The sequence below is a fragment of the Miniopterus natalensis genome, chromosome X (assembly GCF_054644295.1).
Source record: "Miniopterus natalensis isolate mMinNat1 chromosome X, mMinNat1.hap1, whole genome shotgun sequence".
In the NCBI taxonomy this organism is placed as follows: Eukaryota; Metazoa; Chordata; class Mammalia; order Chiroptera; family Miniopteridae; genus Miniopterus; species Miniopterus natalensis.
Genome location: NC_142103.1, coordinates 80,450,902 through 80,472,169, shown reverse-complemented (window position 1 = coordinate 80,472,169; position 21,268 = coordinate 80,450,902). Strand labels below are relative to the sequence as shown.

At 36.6% G+C, this 21,268-nt stretch overlaps 1 protein-coding gene across 5 annotated transcripts in view; it reads right to left on the bottom strand.

The window, feature by feature from the left end:
• CASK (calcium/calmodulin dependent serine protein kinase) overlaps nt 1-21,268 on the bottom strand; it is a 372,464-nt gene that overhangs the window by 29,432 nt on the left and 321,764 nt on the right. For 3 of the 5 annotated variants that reach the window (XM_087829368.1, XM_087829364.1, XM_087829365.1), the window contains exons 15-20: nt 14,901-14,979; nt 8,786-8,871; nt 7,651-7,719; nt 4,704-4,772; nt 3,231-3,266; nt 1,389-1,585 (exon numbers count right to left, since the gene is read on the bottom strand). In XM_087829368.1, coding sequence (XP_087685494.1) covers nt 1,389-1,585; nt 3,231-3,266; nt 4,704-4,772; nt 7,651-7,719; nt 8,786-8,871; nt 14,901-14,979 — 536 coding nt within the window. The remainder of the gene's footprint in view (nt 1-1,388; nt 1,586-3,230; nt 3,267-4,703; nt 4,773-7,650; nt 7,720-8,785; nt 8,872-14,900; nt 14,980-21,268) is intronic. The other 2 variants (XM_087829366.1, XM_087829367.1) reach the window with 1 other exon arrangement.

Below are 21,268 nucleotides of genomic sequence, written 5' to 3'. Positions count from 1 at the left end.
ACTTTTCTTTTTTTCAGCAGAACTGACTCAAATAACCTAGTCTACCATTACAGGGAGCAAACTTGCTTTCTCCACTGTCATCTCTCAGGATTGCTCCAGAGGATTTGGAGTTCTAGGTACTGAGGAAACATGATTTATACAAATGATCTGACTAGGCAGAAGAGGTCTGGAATCTACATAGTTATTTCCAGTGAATGCTCATAGTATATGGTAACATTCAACAATATATTTTCTAAAACATAAATATTGGTAATAATATAACATCATCATCATCAAAAGGACTCCTCCTGCTAATGCTTGAACTGTTTCTTGAAGATCAAAATGAAAGACAATCCTAAGTGGAAGGCTGCTACTTCCTCTACCTGGGCCTCCAAATCCTCCTGTAAAGTGATGGCATCTGAGGTTCTTATCAGCTCTAACATTCTAAATGTGAGAATATTTTTAGAAAACATGGGATAACTGAAAGAGGCAATCAAATGAGAGTGATTAACTGAGAAATCCCTTTAATTAGTGAGAAAAATACGTGAAAAAGGAGTTATAAATATCTATGAGCTCAATGCCTTTTGTTTCTTTTATAGGTTCAAGTATTGTGGGAGGAACTGGCACAATGCCTAATGGTTATTTTTTGTCACATGAAACCAAACTGAGACATAAAATTATCACTTTTGCATCAGATTTCTGGTAGATTGTCAAAGGACCGACAAAGGTAAAACCGTCAACATTATTCAAAAAATAGTTCAGCTAAGCAAATTGTAACAATAATAGCAGGAATAGACAAGATATATAGTAATCTGTGACTCCTCTCAGTTAAAACTAGTGTCTGAAAACAGTCTGACTTTAACCTGCTTTCAAAGCTCAAGCTGTCTAACAGACACGAATCTAAAGGCCGGCATGGTAAAGAACAGAGCGCCTGACCGCCGTTTCCCTGTAACAGTGAAACACGCTTTACCTTCAAATACCCCGAGTGACTCTGAATCGGGGCGTTTGATTTTTCTGCTGGTGGTGAAGAGGAATAGGGGTGGTGAGAGCGTGCGGAGGGGCAAGGAGAGGGACATTACAAAATGCAATTCTAACAGGACTGAAAGAGCATATAGGAGGGGAGGGCTCTGCAAAGAGACCACGATGTGACAGGGACCCAAGGCCAGCCACCCAGCCTCTCTCTAGCCCCTCCTCTCCTGCTATGTGAAACAGATCTCACTGTATAAGCAGGAGGTCACTAGATGCTGAGGATTTAGAATTCTTAGACAATTAACTTGAATTTTGTTTGGCTAGTAGAGCAAGGAATAGGTAAAACAGATTTTACACTATAAAACAATGGTATAAAATTGAAAACGAACGGGCAGGGTTTTGTTCTTATTATACAACAAAGCAAAACAACAAAAACATACCATTCCTGAAGTTCAGGAGAAGGAATGAGACCTGCGGTTCCATTTTTGGAGTTTTCCAGTTTACCCTGCCACCAATTGTGATCATCCTTACTAATAATCTGGATAATGTCACCAACTCTGAATCGAATGCCAGCTTCCTTGCAGGGGATGAGGTCATCCTTGGCTGGGTCATATTCAAATTGTGCTCTTACATAGATCTATAAAACAGGAGTTTGTAAGAAAGGATGCCATGGTGATGGGAAAGAAAACAGTGCTAACCAAATAAGCACATACCAACACTTACAATACAAACAGGACACTAGATGGTGAAAACGAAAATGATGCATGGAAATATAACACAAAAAAGTGCTACCACTAGAAACAACGTACTACTTTTGATGTGTCCGGGTTTATATCTTTGCTGTTTTCATTTGGAGGGAACACTTAAGATGCTTGTTTACTGAAACTAAAGACATAATTTCAGCTTTTACTATAACAGAACAGGCCTATAATTATTAGAGATGTATGCTTACCATTTTAAAATCTGCATATGTTTAGCTGAAGTTACAGATTAGTTGTCATGATCACGTGGCAGCCTTTAAGCCATAAACACAAGCACTCGGGGTAGGTTTTAGATGTAAAGCAGCACATGGTACAAAACTAGCAAGAACACTGTGTTGGTATCTTGCTGTAAAATGCCTACATGACAACTGGCAGTGTGTCTACACACTGCTGATAAACTCGGATGTAATTCAAACAACTTGAAAAGGCATTTAAAAATGGTTTTATTTTTGAGGAAGCATTTAGGCTTTATATTTGTATTTTACTCTTAAAGAGAAACGAATGTGAGTCCTAGCTTTGCCAACGGAATGCTTGAAGTCAGCAGAGTTCAAGGCTTTGAGTTTTAGGATATGTAAATGTAATTATTAATATTATAAAAGGAAACAGACTAGCATATTAGGGGTTATCATGTGACATTTTATGAATTACTGGATTTCTAAATGCTTTAAAGTAAGGTGCTAGGCATATAATGCTGCATCACTTACGCAGTCCTAATGCTAAACTGGGCGAATTCCATCAAGTGCTAACTTACGCAAATCTGACCTCTAAATCTGATTATTTTTTAATACCACATTTCAAGGAAAAGCCCATAAAATTCTATCTCTTGAAATTAAATTCGAATACTAATGTTCAAGTCACTGTAAAACCAACCTGAAGGCTTTGGAACTATTGTGTAATTATTCTATTTAAGTTTCTTTTCAGAAATCCAGCCTACAAAATTAACAAGTCTCTGCATTTGCACCTAAAATCCATACTCTGAAGGAGCTGGCACACCGAAGCTTACTTGCCAGTGTTAGGCGGTGCTTAACGTTTCATGTTTGACCAAGAGAGGCACACAAGGACGTGAAGCCAGGACATTTATGTCCTTATTTTTCATTGTGAACAGCTTTTAGAAATATACATGCAAATGCAAATTTAGAAAAAGCCTTCAAATTTCAGAAAATTATTGCTTAAGAATGTTCATTAACATGTACATTCTAGTTATTCTTAGAATTCTAAGAATTTTGTAACCTTTAAAATTTTTTTCCACCCCAGCCAGAGCCTCAAAAGGCTGAATTATTATTAATCACTGACACAATTATCAGGTTGAAATTACAATAACCATCATAGCTACAAGGATGTGAGGGAAAAATCTTTATAGAGAATTAGTCATGTTTAATGTGTTAAAATGAAATGGTACAAGCTCTCAATGCTCAAATGTTATGGTCCAAAATGCAGACATTATGGGATGGAAAGGGTTAATAAAGGATCGGCTATTAGCAGCTCAGTTTAGAGAAGTTTCTAGAGAGGGTATCTATTCACCTGTCGTCCTTTTGGTTGGGTGGTTGATGGCAAGTCCTGTAGAATAAAGCCAACCCAGGAGAAAAATTTTCATTTACTTTTCAAGAGTACAAGATAATTGTGTGTTCTGTTACAATATGGTTAAAAAAATGAGCTAGATTTAAGTTGTAAAGAGATAATATACATTATTCCATTTCTCAGAAATGTTGAATTATCAGAAAAAAAAATCAGACCCAGGCCATTTAGCAGCAAGCTGAAGAAAGCAGGTAAGTTTAAGCAGAGAGAAAATGTGTTCTTAAGAAACAACTCAGCATCTTCAACACAAAAGCCACTGCAAGTGAAACAGCCCTATTTAAAAAAAAACCCAAACCAAAAAGAGCTGTTGCCCTTTTCAACTTAGTCACTGCAGCCATTTATATTTTGAAAAATTTGATGGCTATATGGATTTTCACCATCTTAAAAGTATTAAATGTTAATGTTATAATGAATTCCTTTATAGCCTATTTGAAGTTGAAAATAAAAGTAATAGGAATTTTCTTCCATCATTTCACTTACTGATACCATTCCATTTGAGATGATCTCTAAGTTATTTAAAGTTTTACCTGATAACAAAGTTGATATATTTTTATTTAATTTATTATTTTTTGCAAAAAGTTGATATATTTTTAAAGGGCAAATTAATAGAAAAAAGTGATACTGCTGCATTATTAGAACTTGCAATAATTTTAACAGCAATACCAGCAACTTAGAGAAGATTTTGTTACCCCCAAATATTGCATGCTTGCACATGTAAGTGCTTTCATTTGTTTAAATAAGCTAAAACCAGTTCTTTTTCTATTTCAAAATAGATAGTTCTGAAAAAAAGTAAAATTCCAAGTTCAAGTGAAAACATAAAGTACTTTGTGTTAAAGATGTGATAACAGCGTGGTTTAAGTGCAGTTTGAAGCCAGTTCCTTTTGCTTTTCATATCCAGGCAAGGTTTATAATTCACAAAAATATGTGCACGTACCACAAAAACAGAGGGCACACCAATTCGTAAACTTAGATAGCGGAAACTAAGACATGTTGCTGATATCACTCAGAATAGACAACTACAAAGCCCAAGAAGACCCAAATGCCTACTCTGCAAAATCTGTACATTTCTTTCTCTTTCTCAGATTAAAAAAATATTTAGAAATTTCAACGAATTTCCATTTGTATCCTTTGCATAAGTTCGAGCAAAGTCATAAATGCTAGTGAGGTGACATGGAAATATTCTGAGAGCGACCAAAGCAGTCTTGAACTACGTTTCTTCAAATTTAACTAATGGAAGGGATTTTTATTGAGAAGAAAATGTTGCAAGAGATTTTCCAGGAGTAAACTGCATTGTAGCTGTAGTAGCCTCGTATATCGGCAGAAGACAATATTTCCACTGAACACATGTAACTAGAACACTCATGGCAGGTGGCACCAACAAAATCGTCACACTTTGCCGTGTGAAGCTAGAGTTCTTACCGAAACAGAATTGTTAGTGCTGCTATGACCATTAGCTGGGGACTGTCTGGAAGTGGAAGGGGAATCTCTCTGAAATAAGACACAAGGTTCATTAACACAGAAACCAGCACAGAAACAGATATTCACATTAACAGTTACAACCACAGTCTGACAACCATTTCCTTTGAGGTTTTAGCTGCAAAGGTGCCATGCCGACTTAGTTGCATGATTTTACAGAAGAAAAAAACCTTGCAGTTTAAGATTTATATACGGTAAGTGATGACAGTGTCATTCATCAGCCGTTTCTTTCCTGTCTCCAACATTCTCTAACCTTTGCTTTCTTTAAATGAGACCCAGAAGAGTGACTTGATATTAAAATCCTGTCTAGTGCTGTAAAATGACAAATATTACTATAAAATCATTATGCTGAAGATCCCAACTGCTTAACTTTTATTAAAAATTAGGTTTAAAGTCCGGCTGGACGTGGCTCAGTGGTTGAGCATCGACCTGGGATCCAGGAGATTGCGGTTCGATGCCCGGGTTGCGGGCTCGATCCCCAGCAGGGCGTGCAGGAGGCAGCTGATCAATGACTCTCTCATCATTGATGTTTCTATCTCTCTCCCTCTGCCTTCCTCTCCCTGAAATCAATAAAGATATATATTTTTTTAAAAAATTAGGTTTAAAAAGCATTTAGTAATTTTTTTGGTACCTCAATGTCAAAAATTACTGAATGACTCCATTTGAAGTGAAACTAACCTTCACTTTGAAAAAGACTTCTCATGTTGGAATCACCTTGGGATCTTGCTAGGACAAATATTACAAATAAGGGTAAAAAACAGATATATACTAGAGAAGAAACCGTTATTCTTTAGCAGTTTGATTAAAACAATAATCTTGAGCCTCTGAAAATATTACACTTCTGGCAAAGATCCCAGGAGCCACATCCCTAGACCCTCAACTGCACTCTCTATACTATTCGACAGACTCAAACTCCTCTCCAGGCTCCATTCCCTTATTGTCCAAGTCAATTTTAACGATAAGACCAAGGAGAGGAAGAAAAGTAAGTGTTTAAAAACTTTTTGTTTAGTAGAGTTCTTTGAAACCTTTGAAATGTGCAAGCCTGCTCAAAAGACATGCCTCCAGCCCTCACCCCAGAAGATTTAAAGAAAACTTCTGGAACTTGTTAGTCTTTTAAATAATGGGATCCCTTAGATGAACCTTCTCAAATGTCAGTGAGCAGACTGATCTCTAGGTACCACCCCCAGAGACTTCAGTGAGTAGACCAGGGTGAGGGGCAGGAGCCCCCTCTTTTATCAAGGGCCAGGGGGATGCTGATGCTGGTAGCCAGAGAGCCTTCCTTTGCAAAGTACTGCCCTAGCCGGGAAAAGTCCAGCCGCAGGCTTGAATTCTGCCAGAGCACAGGAGGTCAAACAGGTCGGGAGTGGGGCTGGGAGAGGATATCCTTTTTCTTACTATTCAGAGGTAAAGAAGGTAAGAGGGAGGCTCTTCTTACTCGAGAGTGTAGAATTTACATGCTTAATACTGATCCCACCCCAAAACGATTTCAACCACTTAAAAAACATAAGAGAAACTTATGTTATATTAATAACTAATAGTACCTTCTGCTTAGTTAGCGAAAAGGGGGCCAAAATCATTATGTTTATTAAATTTCTTCAATAATGATGAATGGTCTGAGGACCATCTGTGATTTTAGAATATTCAAATGCTTTACATAAAATGTATGTGTGACATTCTCTCTTTCCCAGCAAGGCTAGTGTCCTAGGTAACAAATTTCAAAACTACAAACCCTGGAGCAGAAATAGTTATGCATTTTCTTTGAAAACATAGTATTAATTGAAGTTCCATAAAAAGCCACCAAGAGGAGCTCAAGACCTGATATAAACAGAAACCCCAATTGTCATGGCTCTCTAAAGATATACTTGACAAAACTACAAATCCTTATGCATATCTTCAAAAGGTTTAGAGAAACACAGGAAACCTCTGATTCTTCTTGTGAAATTTATAGCATTGCTAGAGAATGGAAGAAGCATTATAATTTTTCCTTCAACTTCTCAGTACAGATTCAATTTTCTAGATGAGTTCCAATAAGTTACCTGTCAGTCTTAAAAATTATGTGTAGGAAATGTGCACTTCCTACTGATGTACACATACTTGGAAGATGCACATGAAGGAACAGGCTTCAAAAATAATACTCCAGCTGAATGTGCAATGACCGAAGGATGATACCATTCATGCCAGTTTGTATTTCCAAATATAAAAAAAAAATTTCTTTTCCAATCTCATTTAATAACCAACATAAAACTGAATAATGCAGGTTGAAAAAGTGGCCATTTCTATAGACTAAGCCCGTCGTAAGAAACTCTGGGGTTGTATTACTCTAGCAAACTTGTTTAAAAATCCTAACATCCTCAGTTTAAACAATTTCACAAAAGGTTGCAAAAAGCCTATATCCCTCTAATAATGTCACTTATCAGCTCCTCACAGGCTTCACATCCATCTAGAGACCTGTTACAATCATGTGAGCGATTCTATCTCGGCAGATAGATTGCTTCTCGGATTCTTGGAAAGAAGAACTAGCTGTGCGATTTCTCAACAAGGGAAGTGAATGTACTTCCTGGAAACATGACTGTAATTCTGATCTTCAATCCCCCCCCCCCCCCCGAGACGACTTGTTCTCTATCAAGGCTTACGTCACGATCTGCGGCTTCCCTATAGCTTGCTTCCATTCCGGCCTGCAGAGAGTTCAAGCGCTAAGGAGGTCCCCACGGAAGTAGGGCTGAGCAGGTGGATGGGACCTACTCTGTTCCGTTATCTTTGTTGTAAAATTGGTGTGCAGTGATCAACAGCACAGGCAGAAACAATTTCCCGGAAAGCCAAAACATTCAGCCATGAGCAGACAGTTAGTTAAGAACCCAGAGGAGGCAGGGGGTTTGGCTAAAGCCATTACCTCACAGGACGATGACTGAGTGCGGTAACTTGGCACGATCTTGAAGGTGATACTCCCCCGCATTTCCCGCTGCAGGAAGAAAAGACGGCTTTCTTAACAAACCGACGCCGCGCGACAAGCATGTAAGAAGCCACTGAAAACGTCTGGGGGCAATGAATGTGAGCCAGCCGAGAGCACCTGGGCCTAAAACGAAACTCAGTTACCAAGCAGGGCCTGTTCCTAGTAACAGCTGAGTTGCTCCTGCCTGGGAGAAGCCTGCAGGGTCAAGGCCGGCTGCCCTGTCCCTGCAGCAGCGCTGCCGCGGGCCTCTCACGGTCACCTCTTCGTGGGCATGCATACAGCAGCTCTGAGCGACATGCCTTTCAAAAGGGAATCGAAGCTCAACTGGACAACAGAACAAGCAAATGCACAAAAATGATAGTTGGTAGGCTACGTTGTGATGGTACGCTTCATAAAATTTTTGCTTTGTGTTTCATAATTTGACCTCGTTTTGACTATGGGGAAGTCTGTGCGCTTATGTCGCACTTAATAGACATTTGTACAGGGGAGGCCGCTCTGTTGCGGCGGGAAGAGGGTCTGGGATCAGAGGCCAGAACGTTTCCCTCGGCTTGCCTTTGTGCTCCCTCTCCCACCCCTTTAAAAATCCAAAGCCTAATATGAACACAGGTTTTGGAAATGCATGGTCAGAAATGGCCTGGTCTTCTATAACCTTCCTCCCCTCTCTGCTGTAGAGACATCCAATAGAGCTGGCTGTGACTCAGCTAAACGGGCAAGAGGTTTCTGACACTGCTGATGTCAGCAGGGTTGAGGTCAGCAAGAAACTAGTTCACAGTTATGCACAGCTGGAAAGGTTTTCTTAAACATCTGTTCGATATAAAAACAGAAGATAGAGGATGAAAGGAGAGCGTGAAAGCCCGCACTGCTAAAGACAGGCAAAACCGTTCCAAACTCTGTTGCATGTAAACATTTTCCCAGTTGTCAGTTTTCATGAATGTTGTGTAAGTTCAAGTCACACACATGATGGTACCGGCAATACCTTGATTGCAAAAGAATACCCATTATTTGTGCAATAAAAAGAAAGCTAAGAAACTGAGAGTCAACCTTAGACAAAGAAAAGAAACTTCCATCTACTCACAAGCATTTTTTGCAGCTGTTCAACTGTTTGGTTAGCCACACTGATGCCATTGATTTCTCGAATTTCATCACCGACATGAAGTGTACCTAAGAAATTATAGGAAATTATAAACATGAAATTACATATACTTTTATAATAATAAAACCCAAAGGCAGCAATGTAAGTGATTTTTAAAAATTAAGCTAAATACTGAAGGCCAATATTTCAGAAACAGGTACAAGTTTGGCTCATGAAGTAAACTCTAAAACAGATACATCTACAATGGAAGACAGTTTTGAAAGATGGCTATGGAAATCTGCTCATTTTTCTGAGAGGCAGTACGTATAGTGGTTTCAGAGTACAGTTTCTACATCCAGCCTGTCTGGGTTCAAATCCCAGCTTTATCACTTACTAGCTTTAAGGGCCCAGGTAAGTTTCTGAAACTCTCCGTGTCTCAGTTTTCACATTTATGAAAAGTACCTATCTCATAGCACTGTTGTGAGGATTAAATGAGTTTAATACATGTAGAGGGCTCAGACCCGTTCTTGGCACATAGTAAAGTAAGTACCATTTAAGTGTTTCCTGTAATTTTTATCATTATTATCTAACAAATATGATACAAAGGCTTTGATTTTCAAAGAATTGTGATATGATAATACCTATGTAACACTAAACTTCTATTAGACACACTGCAATATTTTTATAGTAATTTGGCATTTCAGCATCCTGTAATACTTTAACTGGAAAAAGTGACCAAGAACCAATGCATAAATACAATGTTATATAAAGTTTTGCCTCATTTATAAATTGTGCACATTTGTTTACGTACTGACTTGATGTTACAAAAAGCCCACAGTATCTTTTAGAGGCACATTCTAAAATGCATATAAATAAAATCAGATGCCTGGGATTTGCTTCAAAGTAATCCAGGGGAGTGAGCAGTTGGGCAAGTACAGATGAAACTAGTGCAGCCATGAATTAACAATAATTCTAGCTGGGGACTTTTGTGCCCAACATGGCTGACTGGTCACTTAAAAAATTTCTCACAGCTATATCTTGCCTAGGACAAACCTCTTGAAGTGTTACTAGTCTCATAAATGGAGTGCAAATCCCTAAGAATACTTCCTACTTCCATCCCCACTCTCGCCTTCACACAAAAGAACCTTGTGAGCTTGATCCAAAGTGGTGGCAAACTAAAGGTGGAATGAAATAGTGGGAAGGGTGAATGCCATAGTAGCAATGCCTGCTGGCTGGATTCTGAGCACTGGGCTAACAGACAGTTAGAGGTGGAACCTGGGATTCTGTAGGAAGCCAAGGCCCAGATCAGTGGCACTCATAGGACTTCCATTGATTAGACAAGCAATGAGCTCAAAAATCAAAGATCACCAAACATACAATAAGGCCAAACTACTATGCGAGCCATAAGAAACAGGAAAAGCAGATTTAGGTCCTCAAGGAGGATAGATACTGGAATGGTCAGATGCAAAATATAAAATAGCTATATATTAAATATTAGAAAAAAGTAATGACCCAGTTGCAAGGGTGAGCATGCAATAAGAGATTATCAGGTGTGAACGGACAGATCTGAAAATAAGTATAACAAATGTCTAGTACTTCTAGAAAAGAAAAATATAACTGGTGATATAAGCCAATAAATGGATGAGCTGAACAGGAGTTCAGATATGGCTGAAGAGAGTTTCAGTGAACTGGAAGATATAAACAAATAAATTATCTAGACTTCAGGTCAGAGAAATAACAAAATAAGGAAATAGGAAACAAGAAATAAAAAATAGAAAAAAGATATTAAGAGATGTGGAGGGAATGTTTAACATACCTCTACCTAAAGTTTAGAAGGCAAGAACAGAAAGAATGAAGAAGAGGCAATATTTGAAGAAATAATGGTTGCAAATTTTCTTGAACTGATGAAAACATGATTACACAGATCCAGGGAGAATAATGTGTCCCAAACAGGATAAATAAAAAGAAATCCATGCTGGGAGGCAGTGAAACTACCGAAAATCAAAGACAATGCTCTTAAAACATCCAGAGAGAAAGGAGATATCACCTACAAAGCAAGGACAATTGTAGTGACATCAGATTTCTCAATATCAAACAATGGATGCCAAAAGATAACAGAATGGTTACCATCAACCTAAATTTGGGCTAGCAGAAAAAGTAATCTTCAGTACTGAGGCTAAAGTAAAATATTTACAGATAAACACCACCTAAGAGTGTTTATCAACAAGAGACAAGCAGTAAAGGAACTTCTGAGGATGTACTTTAGGAAGAAAGAAAATGCTCCCCAAAGGATGGTCTGAGATGCAAGAAGGAATGGTGAACAAAAAAGGCATAAACATTTATGTAAATCCAAACAAAAATGGTGATATATTTTAATAGTAATTTCAAATTTGTGGATTTAAAACAGGATAGAACTGGAAAGGAATAATATATGTTAGGTGATGAAATTTAGTGTTTCATTGTCTTTATATTCTTTGGGAGCAGGATTAAGACACTTTTTCTTTAGTATATTTAAAGTTCAATACATATAATAAAATTTCAAGGTAACTATCTAAAAAATAGAAGTAGGGTACTGAAATTCTATACTACCAGGGGAACAAATGAAATAAAAAATGAACAAGGAGACCAAATAGAAAATGGAATACACATAAATAAAAAGGCAAGATGACAGTAATCATCACAATAAATATTAATGGACTAACCTTGCCCATGAAAAGATAGTGATCATCAGAATGCATTAAAAAATGAAAAACCTAGCTTTAGAAATGTTTGGAAGAGATATACAAGCACAGAGTGGTTGGAAGTAAAAGGACGAAAGAAGACATGGTATTAAAAACTAAAATAAAGCTGGAGTAACTATATTAATATTAGATAAAATAAATTTTAAGTAGAAAGTATTATTAAGGATAATGCTTACCAGGCACTTCTATTCACCTAATAAATATATAAATATATAAAGCCCAAATGGAGAGATCTATAGGTAGAAATAAAAAAAACACTACTATGATGAGATATTTTAACAATTATCGATAGGTCAAGCAGACAAAAAAATAAGTCAAGATACAGAAGATTTGAACAAAAAAATTAACCTAAGGCAACCATCATATAGAGAACTCTACATACAATTAAAGAAGAAATATTCTTAAGTACACATGGACCATTTACAAAAATGATTAAAGTGCTACCAATTTTTACCTCTTAATCTCTTCATCTTTTTCACCCAGCCCCCCAACCCTCCTCCCATCTGGCAACCATCAGTCTGATCTTACCATTGACTTTTTATGTTATCAAACTCTAATTTCCTAATTTCTAAATAGTATGTCTCAACAAACCTCAAAGAAATGGTGTCATACAGACCACATTTTCTGACCACAGTGCAATTAAGCTAGAAGTAAATTATAAAAAGATAAACAGAAAATCCTCTTAAATGTGGGTAAGAAAACACTTCTAAATAACTTATGGGTCAATGAAAAATCTCATAATAGAAATTTAAAAATACTTAGAAATGAATTACAATAAAAATGCTTAATATCAAAAGTGGTGGGCCTAGCCGGGCATGGCTCAGCAGTTGAACATCAACCTAGGACCCAGGAGGTCGAGGTTTGATTCCCGGGCAGGACACATGCCCGGGTTGCGGGCTCGATCCCCAGCAGAGGGCGTGCAGGAGGCAGCCGATCAATGACTCTCTCATCATTGATGTTTCTATCTCTCTCTCCTCCTCTCCCTTCCTTTCTCTGAAATCAATAAAGATATGTTAAACAAAAACAAAAACAACTGGTGGGATAAAGATAAAACAGAATTTAGAGGTAGAGTTTAGTATTAAATACATATATTAGAAATGAAGAAAGACTAGAATAAGTAAACTAAGCATCTAATTTAAAAAGTTAGATAAAATTGATAGAAAGAAGGAAGAAGATAATAAAAATTAGGTCATAAAACAATGAAATAGAAAATAAACATACAATTAACAGAACCCAAACTGGGTTTTTGAACAAACCTCTGGCAAAGCCAGTCAAGAGAAAAAGGACAAGGCACAAATAAGCAATATTAGGAATGAATGAGGCGACAATTACAAAGCCAGCAGAGAATAAAGATAAGAGAACACTATAAAGAAGCTTACTGCAATAATTTAAAAAAAAATTAAAAATTTTAAGGAAAATGTAATTTACCAAAACTCACTCAAGATATAGAAAGCCTGAATAGCCCTATGAATGTTGTAAAAAAAAAAAATATCTTTCCTAAAAAAAACCAAAAAACCAAAACCAAAAACAAAACACTGGGCCCTGATAGTTTTATAGGCAAGTTCTACTAAACTGTCATGGTATGAATCATTCCAATATTATACAAAGTCTTTCAGGGAACTCACGAAGAGAAAAGGCTCTCTAAGTCATTCTATGAAGCCAATGTAACTTTGACAATAAAACCAGACAGAGAAACACAAGGAAGGAAAATTAACTACAGGCCAGTCTCAGTCACAATTGCAAAATATAAAATCCTAAACAAGACATTACTACACAGAATTGAGCAGTACATATAAAAGTTAATACACAATGACTAAGCTGGGTTTAACTGAGAAATGCAAGGGGGGGTTTATCATGAGGAAATCTTTAAAAGTCATTCACCACGTTAATAGATAAAAGGAATAATCAAATGCTCATCTCAACAGATACAGAAACAGCACTTGATAAAATTCAGACCCCAATCATAATTAAAGTGCTCAGCAACTAAAAATACAAGGGAACTTCCTCAGCCCTAATAAAAAATCTACAGTAAACATTGGTCTTTGTGGGGAAACACTGGAAAGCTATCCTAACCAGTGCAGTTATCTAAGAAAAAGAGATTAAAGAAATGATGATATTGTGACTTTACTGAATTTTCAGCAAATGATTAAAAATAACAAAAAAATCATACTGGAATCTAAAACCGAACGTTTTTCCTGTGCGAGTGTTGTCCACTCCCTAAGTCTGCAAAGATTCCCCTGAAGGCAACAGTAATTAATGCCAGACACCATCTCTGTACACAGCTAAAGAGGACAGGAAGGCCCTACAATGCTTACAGTGTTACTTCTTGCTCTCTGGGGTTAAGGAAAGAAGGTGTTAAGCACAAAAATAACCTGATATCAAAGAAAGGAAGTTTAATTTTTGGACAGGAGAATGATTTTTGGATCAGGCTCTAAGTACTAGTGCATATAACTCAGCCCTTTCAAAGAATGAGCCTAAATCTACATGTCCTAGGTCAACAAAAATCCACTTTCTCAAAAGGTCATTCTTTGTTTACTTCAGTCTTTATTGAACTCCCTCCTCCGAATGACTGTACTCTACTCTAGCAGGTATTAAGAACTTAATCATAAATTTGATCTCTCTTATTTTACCATTGAAATTTAAAAATTTTTTAATTTTTCTATTACAGTTTATGTTCAATATTATTTTGTATTAGTTTCAGGTGTGCAGCATAGTGGTTAGTCAATCATATACTTTAAAGTGTTCCCCCTGATATTTCCAGGACTCGCCTGGCATCATACAGTTAATACAATATTACTGACTATATTCCCTGTGCTGTACTTATATCCCGTGACTATTTTGTGACTACAAATTTGTACTTAATCCTTTCACCTTTTTCCCCCAGTCCCCAACTCCTCTCTTTCTGGCAACTATCAGTCTGATCTTACCATTGACTTTTTATGTTGTTATTTATTAAACTCTAATTTCCTAATTTATATATAATATATCTCATTCCTGAAAGAATGAGAGAGCAATTCTTGAACTGTCATTTAATTTTTCAAATATATATCTTATACTCCAGAATAGATGCCTTCCATACATCCTGTGGCCCACTAGGATACTTCGCTTTATCTTTCATGACCTCTAATAAGTCAGGATCTGAACAGTGATTCACAGATGCTCCAGAAACACTCTCTTTCCATTATCTACAGGCTGGAGCATGTGTAGGTGAATAAGAACAAATGGAGGCCAACAGCGATTAAAACCAAAAGATAAACGGATCATTTATATGGACCGTATATTTAACAGATATTTTATACGGCTCATGAAAACACTTTCTCCACTAGGCTACAGGAAAAAAGTTAAGAAAGGAAAAAAAGAATCATATATAAACTTACCTTGCCTGTGAATCATGCCCCCATGCATAATTCTTGCAACAATACAATGATTTAGCTCATTCATTTTTAAAGTTATTCCCTGTAAAAAGTTAAAAATAAAATTACTATGAGATGGTACTTGTTTTTGTATTTGTGATTTTGCTGTAGATAATTTTTTAATTATAAGAGTTAGAAAAACATTAAAGAAAATATGGAAAACAGAGGAGAAAACCATCCATTACTCCACCTTGCCATGACAAAATTATTTTTGATATTTTGATTGCTATATAGTATAGATATATTTTATATACCGCTTTTTAATCTTCTAATTATATTTTCCATGTTGCTTTATTTTTCATGTTGTTAATTTCTTAAAAAGTTGTGACTGATGTATAATCGACATACACTTATTTAAAGTGTACAATGATAAGTTTGATGATATATGTCTGTATGTGTGAAAACACCACCACAATCAGGAGAGTGAAGACATCCATCAGCCCCAGAAGTTTCCTCATGCCTGCTGGTAATCTGCTCCCATCCCTCCATGCCCTGCCCCCATCCCCAAGCACCTACTGATATGCTTTCGCTGGCTATAGATTAGTTTGCACTTTTTTACAAATGAACTAATACAGTATACACTTTTTTTTAAAAAGATTGAATGGATAAAATTCTTTTTATTTATTTTCAAAATGTTATATATTTATTTATTTTCAATGGAATTTATTGGGGTGGCATTGGTTAACGACACCATACAGGTTTCAAGTGTACAACTCAACAGATATCATCTGCATACTGAGTTGTGTACCCTTCGCCCAAAATAAAGTTTGGTTGCTTTCCCCCCCACTCGCAAAGTGAGATTCAATCATCGTTGCATGTATATTCTATTGTATGGATATACCATTTTGTTCATCCATTCACCTATGAAATTGTTTCTAGCTTTTGGCTATTATAAATCAAACTGTATTCCTGGGTTAGTCCCCACTTGGTTATGCCTCACTCTTATTCTTAAGATATGGCTTTGTTGCCCAGCAGGAGTGGTTCAGCTGGTTGAGCATCAACCCCTGGCCCAAAGGGTTGCAGGTTCGATTCCAGGTCAGGGGACATGCCTGGGTTACGGGTTTGATCCTGTTGGGAAGTGTATGGAGGGGGACCAATCAATCTCAATCTCTTTCTCTCTTTCTCTCTCTCAGCATGTCTTCGGGCAAGGATATAAAATAAATAAAAAATAAAAAAATTTTAAAAAGATATAGATTTGTTCATTAGATTCCACAGAAATCATATGGTAGTTGTCTTTCTCTGACTGGCTTATTTCACTGAGCATAATGTGCTCCAGGCCCATCCATGCTTCCCAAGGGGTAAGGTTTCCTTCGTCCAGATGATGTGTTGTAGAACTGTGCACCTGAAACCTGTATAATTTTGTTAACCAGTGTCACCCCAATAAATTCAATAAAAAGGAAAAAAGATATGGACTTGTTTAGAATTTTTGCATCTATATTCAACAGGGTTATCAGCCTGGAGTTTTCTTTTAATGTCTTTATCTGGTTTGGGTATCAGGGTAATGCTAGCTTAATAATAATAATAATAATAATAATAATAATAATAATAATAATAATAAAAAAGTTGGGAAGAAGTCCCTCCTTTTCAATGTTTTGGGAAGTGTTTGTGTAGAATTGGTGTTATTTCTTTATTATATGTTTGGTAAAATTCACCAGTGAAACAATCTTGCCTGGAGTTTTCTTTAAGGCATGGTTTTTACCTACAGAATTCAATTTTTAAATAGTATAGGGTGACTCAGGCTATTCATTCTTAAGTGAGTTTTGGTAGTTTCTGTCTTCTAAGGAATTTATACATTTCATCTAAGTTGCTGAATTTATTGGCATGAAGTTGTGTATCATATTTCCTCATTATCCTTTTTATGTCTGTAGAGTTTGTAGCAATGTTGCTTCTCTAATGCATGATATTGGTGCCTTTTCTCCCTTGATCAGTCTGATCTTCTCAAAGAAAAAGTCTGTTTCATTGATTTTTCTCTATTGTTTTCTATTTCATTGATTTCCACACTGATCTTCATTATTTATTTTCTTTCACTCACTTTGAGTTTTTTTGTTTTTTGTTTTGTTTTAGTTGAGGTCATTGATTTAAGACATTTCTTTTTTTCTAATATAGATGTTTAGTGCATTTCTCCCTAGGTACTACTTTAGCAGCACACCACAAATGCTGGTATGTTGTGGTTTCAATTTAATTCACTTCAAAATACCTTTTAATTTCCCTTTTGATTTCATCTCTGTTTGATGTGCTATTTACAATTGTGTTATTTAGTTTTCAAGTGCTTGGGGATTTTCCCAGAGATCTTTTTGTTCTTCATTTCTAATTTAATCCCAATGTGGCTTGAGAATATACTTTGATATTAATATAGCTATTCAAGCTTCCTTTTGATTAGTGTCATCATGGTATATCTTTTCCCATCCTTTTACTTTGAAACTATTTGTCTTTATGTATAAAGCATTTCTTACAGGCAATATATAACTGGTTCTTGTTTCCCCCACCCCCAATCTGACAATTACTGCTTGTTAATTGGGGGAACTTAGATTATTTACATTTAATATGATTAATGATACACTGTTATAAATATATTTTCTTGTTATTTGATTTCTGTTTGTTCCATCTGTTCTTTGTTCCCTTTTCCCTCTTTTTCTGTCTTCTTTTGGATTTATTTTTATTTTATTTTCTCTCCTGTGTTGTCTTATTAACTAGAATTCTACTTTGCTGCATTAGTGATTGCTTTAGGGTTTATAGCATACATTTTGTACTTACCACAGTCTACCTTCAAATGACATTATACCACACCTCAAATAGTATAAGAACCTTATGACCGTATACTTCCACTTCCTTCCTTTGACCTTTGTGATACTGTTGTTATATATTTTACTTTTACATATGTTATAAACCCCAAACATATTGCCATTATTTTTGTTTAAACTGTCAATTATCTTTTAAAGAGATTTAAATAATAAGGATATCCTTTAACATTTCTTTTATACTGTAGGTCTACTGAATTATTTGTTTTGGTATAGCTGAAGATGTTTTTATTTTACTTTTATTTTTGAAAGATACCTTTGCTGGATTCAGAACTGTAAATTGAAAGTTTGTGTTTTTTTAATAATAACTTTCAGTACTTTAAAGGTATTGTTCTTCTTAATTGTATTGTTTCTGATAAGGAATCGAATATCATCCTTATCTTTGTTCCCCTGTAAGTAACACTTCTTTTTTTTCTTTTTAAATCTCTGACTGTTTTTAAGACCTATTTATCATGGATTCTAAGCAATTTGATTATGATGCATCTTGGTGCTGTTTTCTTTGTATTTGTGCTTGGAGTTCACTGTGGTTCTTGTAACTACAGATTTATGGTTTTCATCAAGTTTGGAATGTTTTCAGCAATTATTTCTTCAAATATCTTTTTCTTTAAATTAACCTGCTTGAAGTCTCACAGCTCAGTAATACTCTTTTAGTTTTTAAAATTATTTTAAAAAATTTATTTTATTTTATTTTTTTAGTATGAACCTTGAAACAACTCAACTTTACTATCTTTCAGTTTAAAAAATTTATCTTTCAATTAAAGTTTATATTTAATATTATTTCGTATTAGTTTCAGGTGTACAGCATAGTGGTTAGATAATCATATACTTTACATAGTGTCACCCCCCCCCCCAAATATTTCTAGTACCTACCTGGTACCATATACTGTTACTGCACTGTTATTGACTATTAAAATTCTTTTTCTCTCTGTTTTGTTTTCGATAATTTTTATTGCTATGTCTTCGATCCACTAATCTCTTCTTTTGAAATATCTAATCTGCCATTAATCCCACAGTACATTTTTTTGCTAATTCGAATATATTTGTCAGTTTTGTGCCAGTTTTGATGGACTATTCTCCACTTTATAGGTCACATTTTTGTGCTTCTTAACATGCCTCGTAACCTCTGATTAGATACCAGATATTATAAATTTTATCGAGAGGAGAGAGAGGAGGAAAGAGGAGGAAGGAAGAGAGAGGGAGAGAGAGAACATCAATGTGAGAGAGACACATTGATTCGTTGCCTCCTGCACACGCCCTGACCAGGGCCAGGGATGGAGCCTGTAACCGAGGTACATTCCCTTGACTGGAATCGAACGAGACCCTTCAGTCCACAGGGTGATGCTCTAACCCCTGAGTCAAACTAGCTAGGGCCTGCTTGGTGTTTTTTAATTTCTGTAAATATTCTTAAGCTTTTTTTCTGGGATGTAATTCAGTTACTTAGAAATAGTTTTATCCTTGGGTCTTGCTTTCATGATTTGTTAGGTGGGTGTGGAGTAATTCTCCATCTAGGGCTAATTATCTCCCATTAAGGAGGCAAGACCTTCCTGAGCACTCTACACAATGACCCACAAATTGGTTTTGCCAGTCTGGTGGGTGGGAACAGACAGTCAGTGTTGGGCATTTCTCTCTAATCCTTTTGGATGGTCTTTCCTTAGCTCTGGGTAGTTTCTTCTCATAAATGTGATGATCAGTATTCAGAATAATACTTGAAGAGGACTCCCTATAGATCTCTGGGGTTCTCTCTCTATACAGCTCTCTCTTCTTCAGTAATCTTTCCTATGAACCTTAGGTGCCTTGGTTTCCCCAGACTTTCAGTTCTGTCTCCTCAATTCAAGGAGTCTGCCTGCTTTGCCTCAGTTACCCTTTCCTGTGCTGTGGCCTGGAAACTCTCTCAAGTCAGTAAGATTGGGCAATCACAGGGCTCATCTTGTTTACTTCTTGTCTCTTAGGGATCACTGTCCTTTATTGCCTGATGTCCAATGTCTTGAAAACTGCTCTTCCATGGAATTTTGTTGTGTTTTAAAATTTTTTGGTTGTTTCAGGTGAGAAGGTAAATCTGGTCTCTGTTACTCCATCTTGGCCTAGAAGTGTAAGCTCGATGTATATAATGCCCGAATACTATCCTATGGAATGCATTACTTTTGGTTTTCTAATTATTCACCATTATAAGACAAGTTTTCATAAACATATTTTTGTACTAGAACTGGTTGATTCTAAGAAGCACACAGGGGCTTTTTAAATGATACTGATTTTTAAACTCACTCTTTGGGATTAGAGTCAGCAAGTCTGGAATGGAGCCCAGAAACCTACATTTTAACTAGCGCCTTTGGTGAAAACTGATCTGCATTTGAGATGATTACGGGTAGGAGGGCTCTGTCTTAATCTTCACTAGGGAATAGCACTCTGTTAGAAAGCGTCATGAAAATATTTGAGATTTTAAATCTAGACTCTTAATTTGTACAATTATATGAAATATAACTTCACATGGTTCCTATTTTGTAGTTCTTAGAAGTGGCAGGTAAGACATGTTTCATTTCCCTTACATATTCAATCAGTAGCACGGTTACCAAGAGAGGTGATTCTGGAAAAACATTGTAAATTAATGTGTCTGGCAAATCTAATTTCACAAGGGAAATGATAATACAGTGGGTGGTGGGGTCCATCCTTGAAATTAATAAATCAGTGTATTCATTCAGCCAACATTACTGTGAACCTTACTGTGGCAGATACTCTACTAGGCACAGTAGCGAATGAGACAAACAAGCCTCTCATGGCTAGGGTAAGTTCACCTCAAACCAAACGGAGTTAACACTCATTATTTTGTCTGCCCCAAACATTCCCCTGATGAGAGAAACTGATTCATGTTCTTGCTGTTCCCAAGTTGCCAAATTCCAGGGAAAGAACTGGCCCAGCTTGGGTTGCGTGACTACTCCTGAACCTTTCCTAATTCCTGGCCTTTCCTTGTTTACATAAGCTTTGCTCCTATTGTCTGAACTAGTTCAAGTATGATCTTTATCACTTGCAACTAAGGGAGTCTCAAACAATAGAGAAGTAATTACAAGTATGATGTTACAAATGAGAAAAAAAGGGTGTGATGGGAGTATATCATCCTCACATTGTAGCACTAAAAAGCAAGATATGGGTATATCTTGCATAGTAACAGAATGCTTTCAATAAGACAACTAAGGGGGGATCCAAGATGGCAGTGGACAGAGTGGAAGCTACACTGACACTCTCCCAGGACCAATCTGGATTTACAACTAAAACACAGAAAAACCATCCTGAAAACCAACTCAAGACGAGGTGGAGAGCACCCTCATAACCAAGGAGGAAAAGTGGAGACCATAGAGAGACTGGTAGGAAGTGTGGACCTGAGAGGGCTGGCTGGGCTCCCACAGGCAGCAGCTGAAGGTCCGGAAGGATATTTCAGCTGAGAGGGGGGGTTTCCCACTGAGGACTCTGGGGCCTAAACCCCAAGATGGACTTCCCAACCCAGAGCACCAGAACTGAGAAGAGTTCCCACATAACATCTGG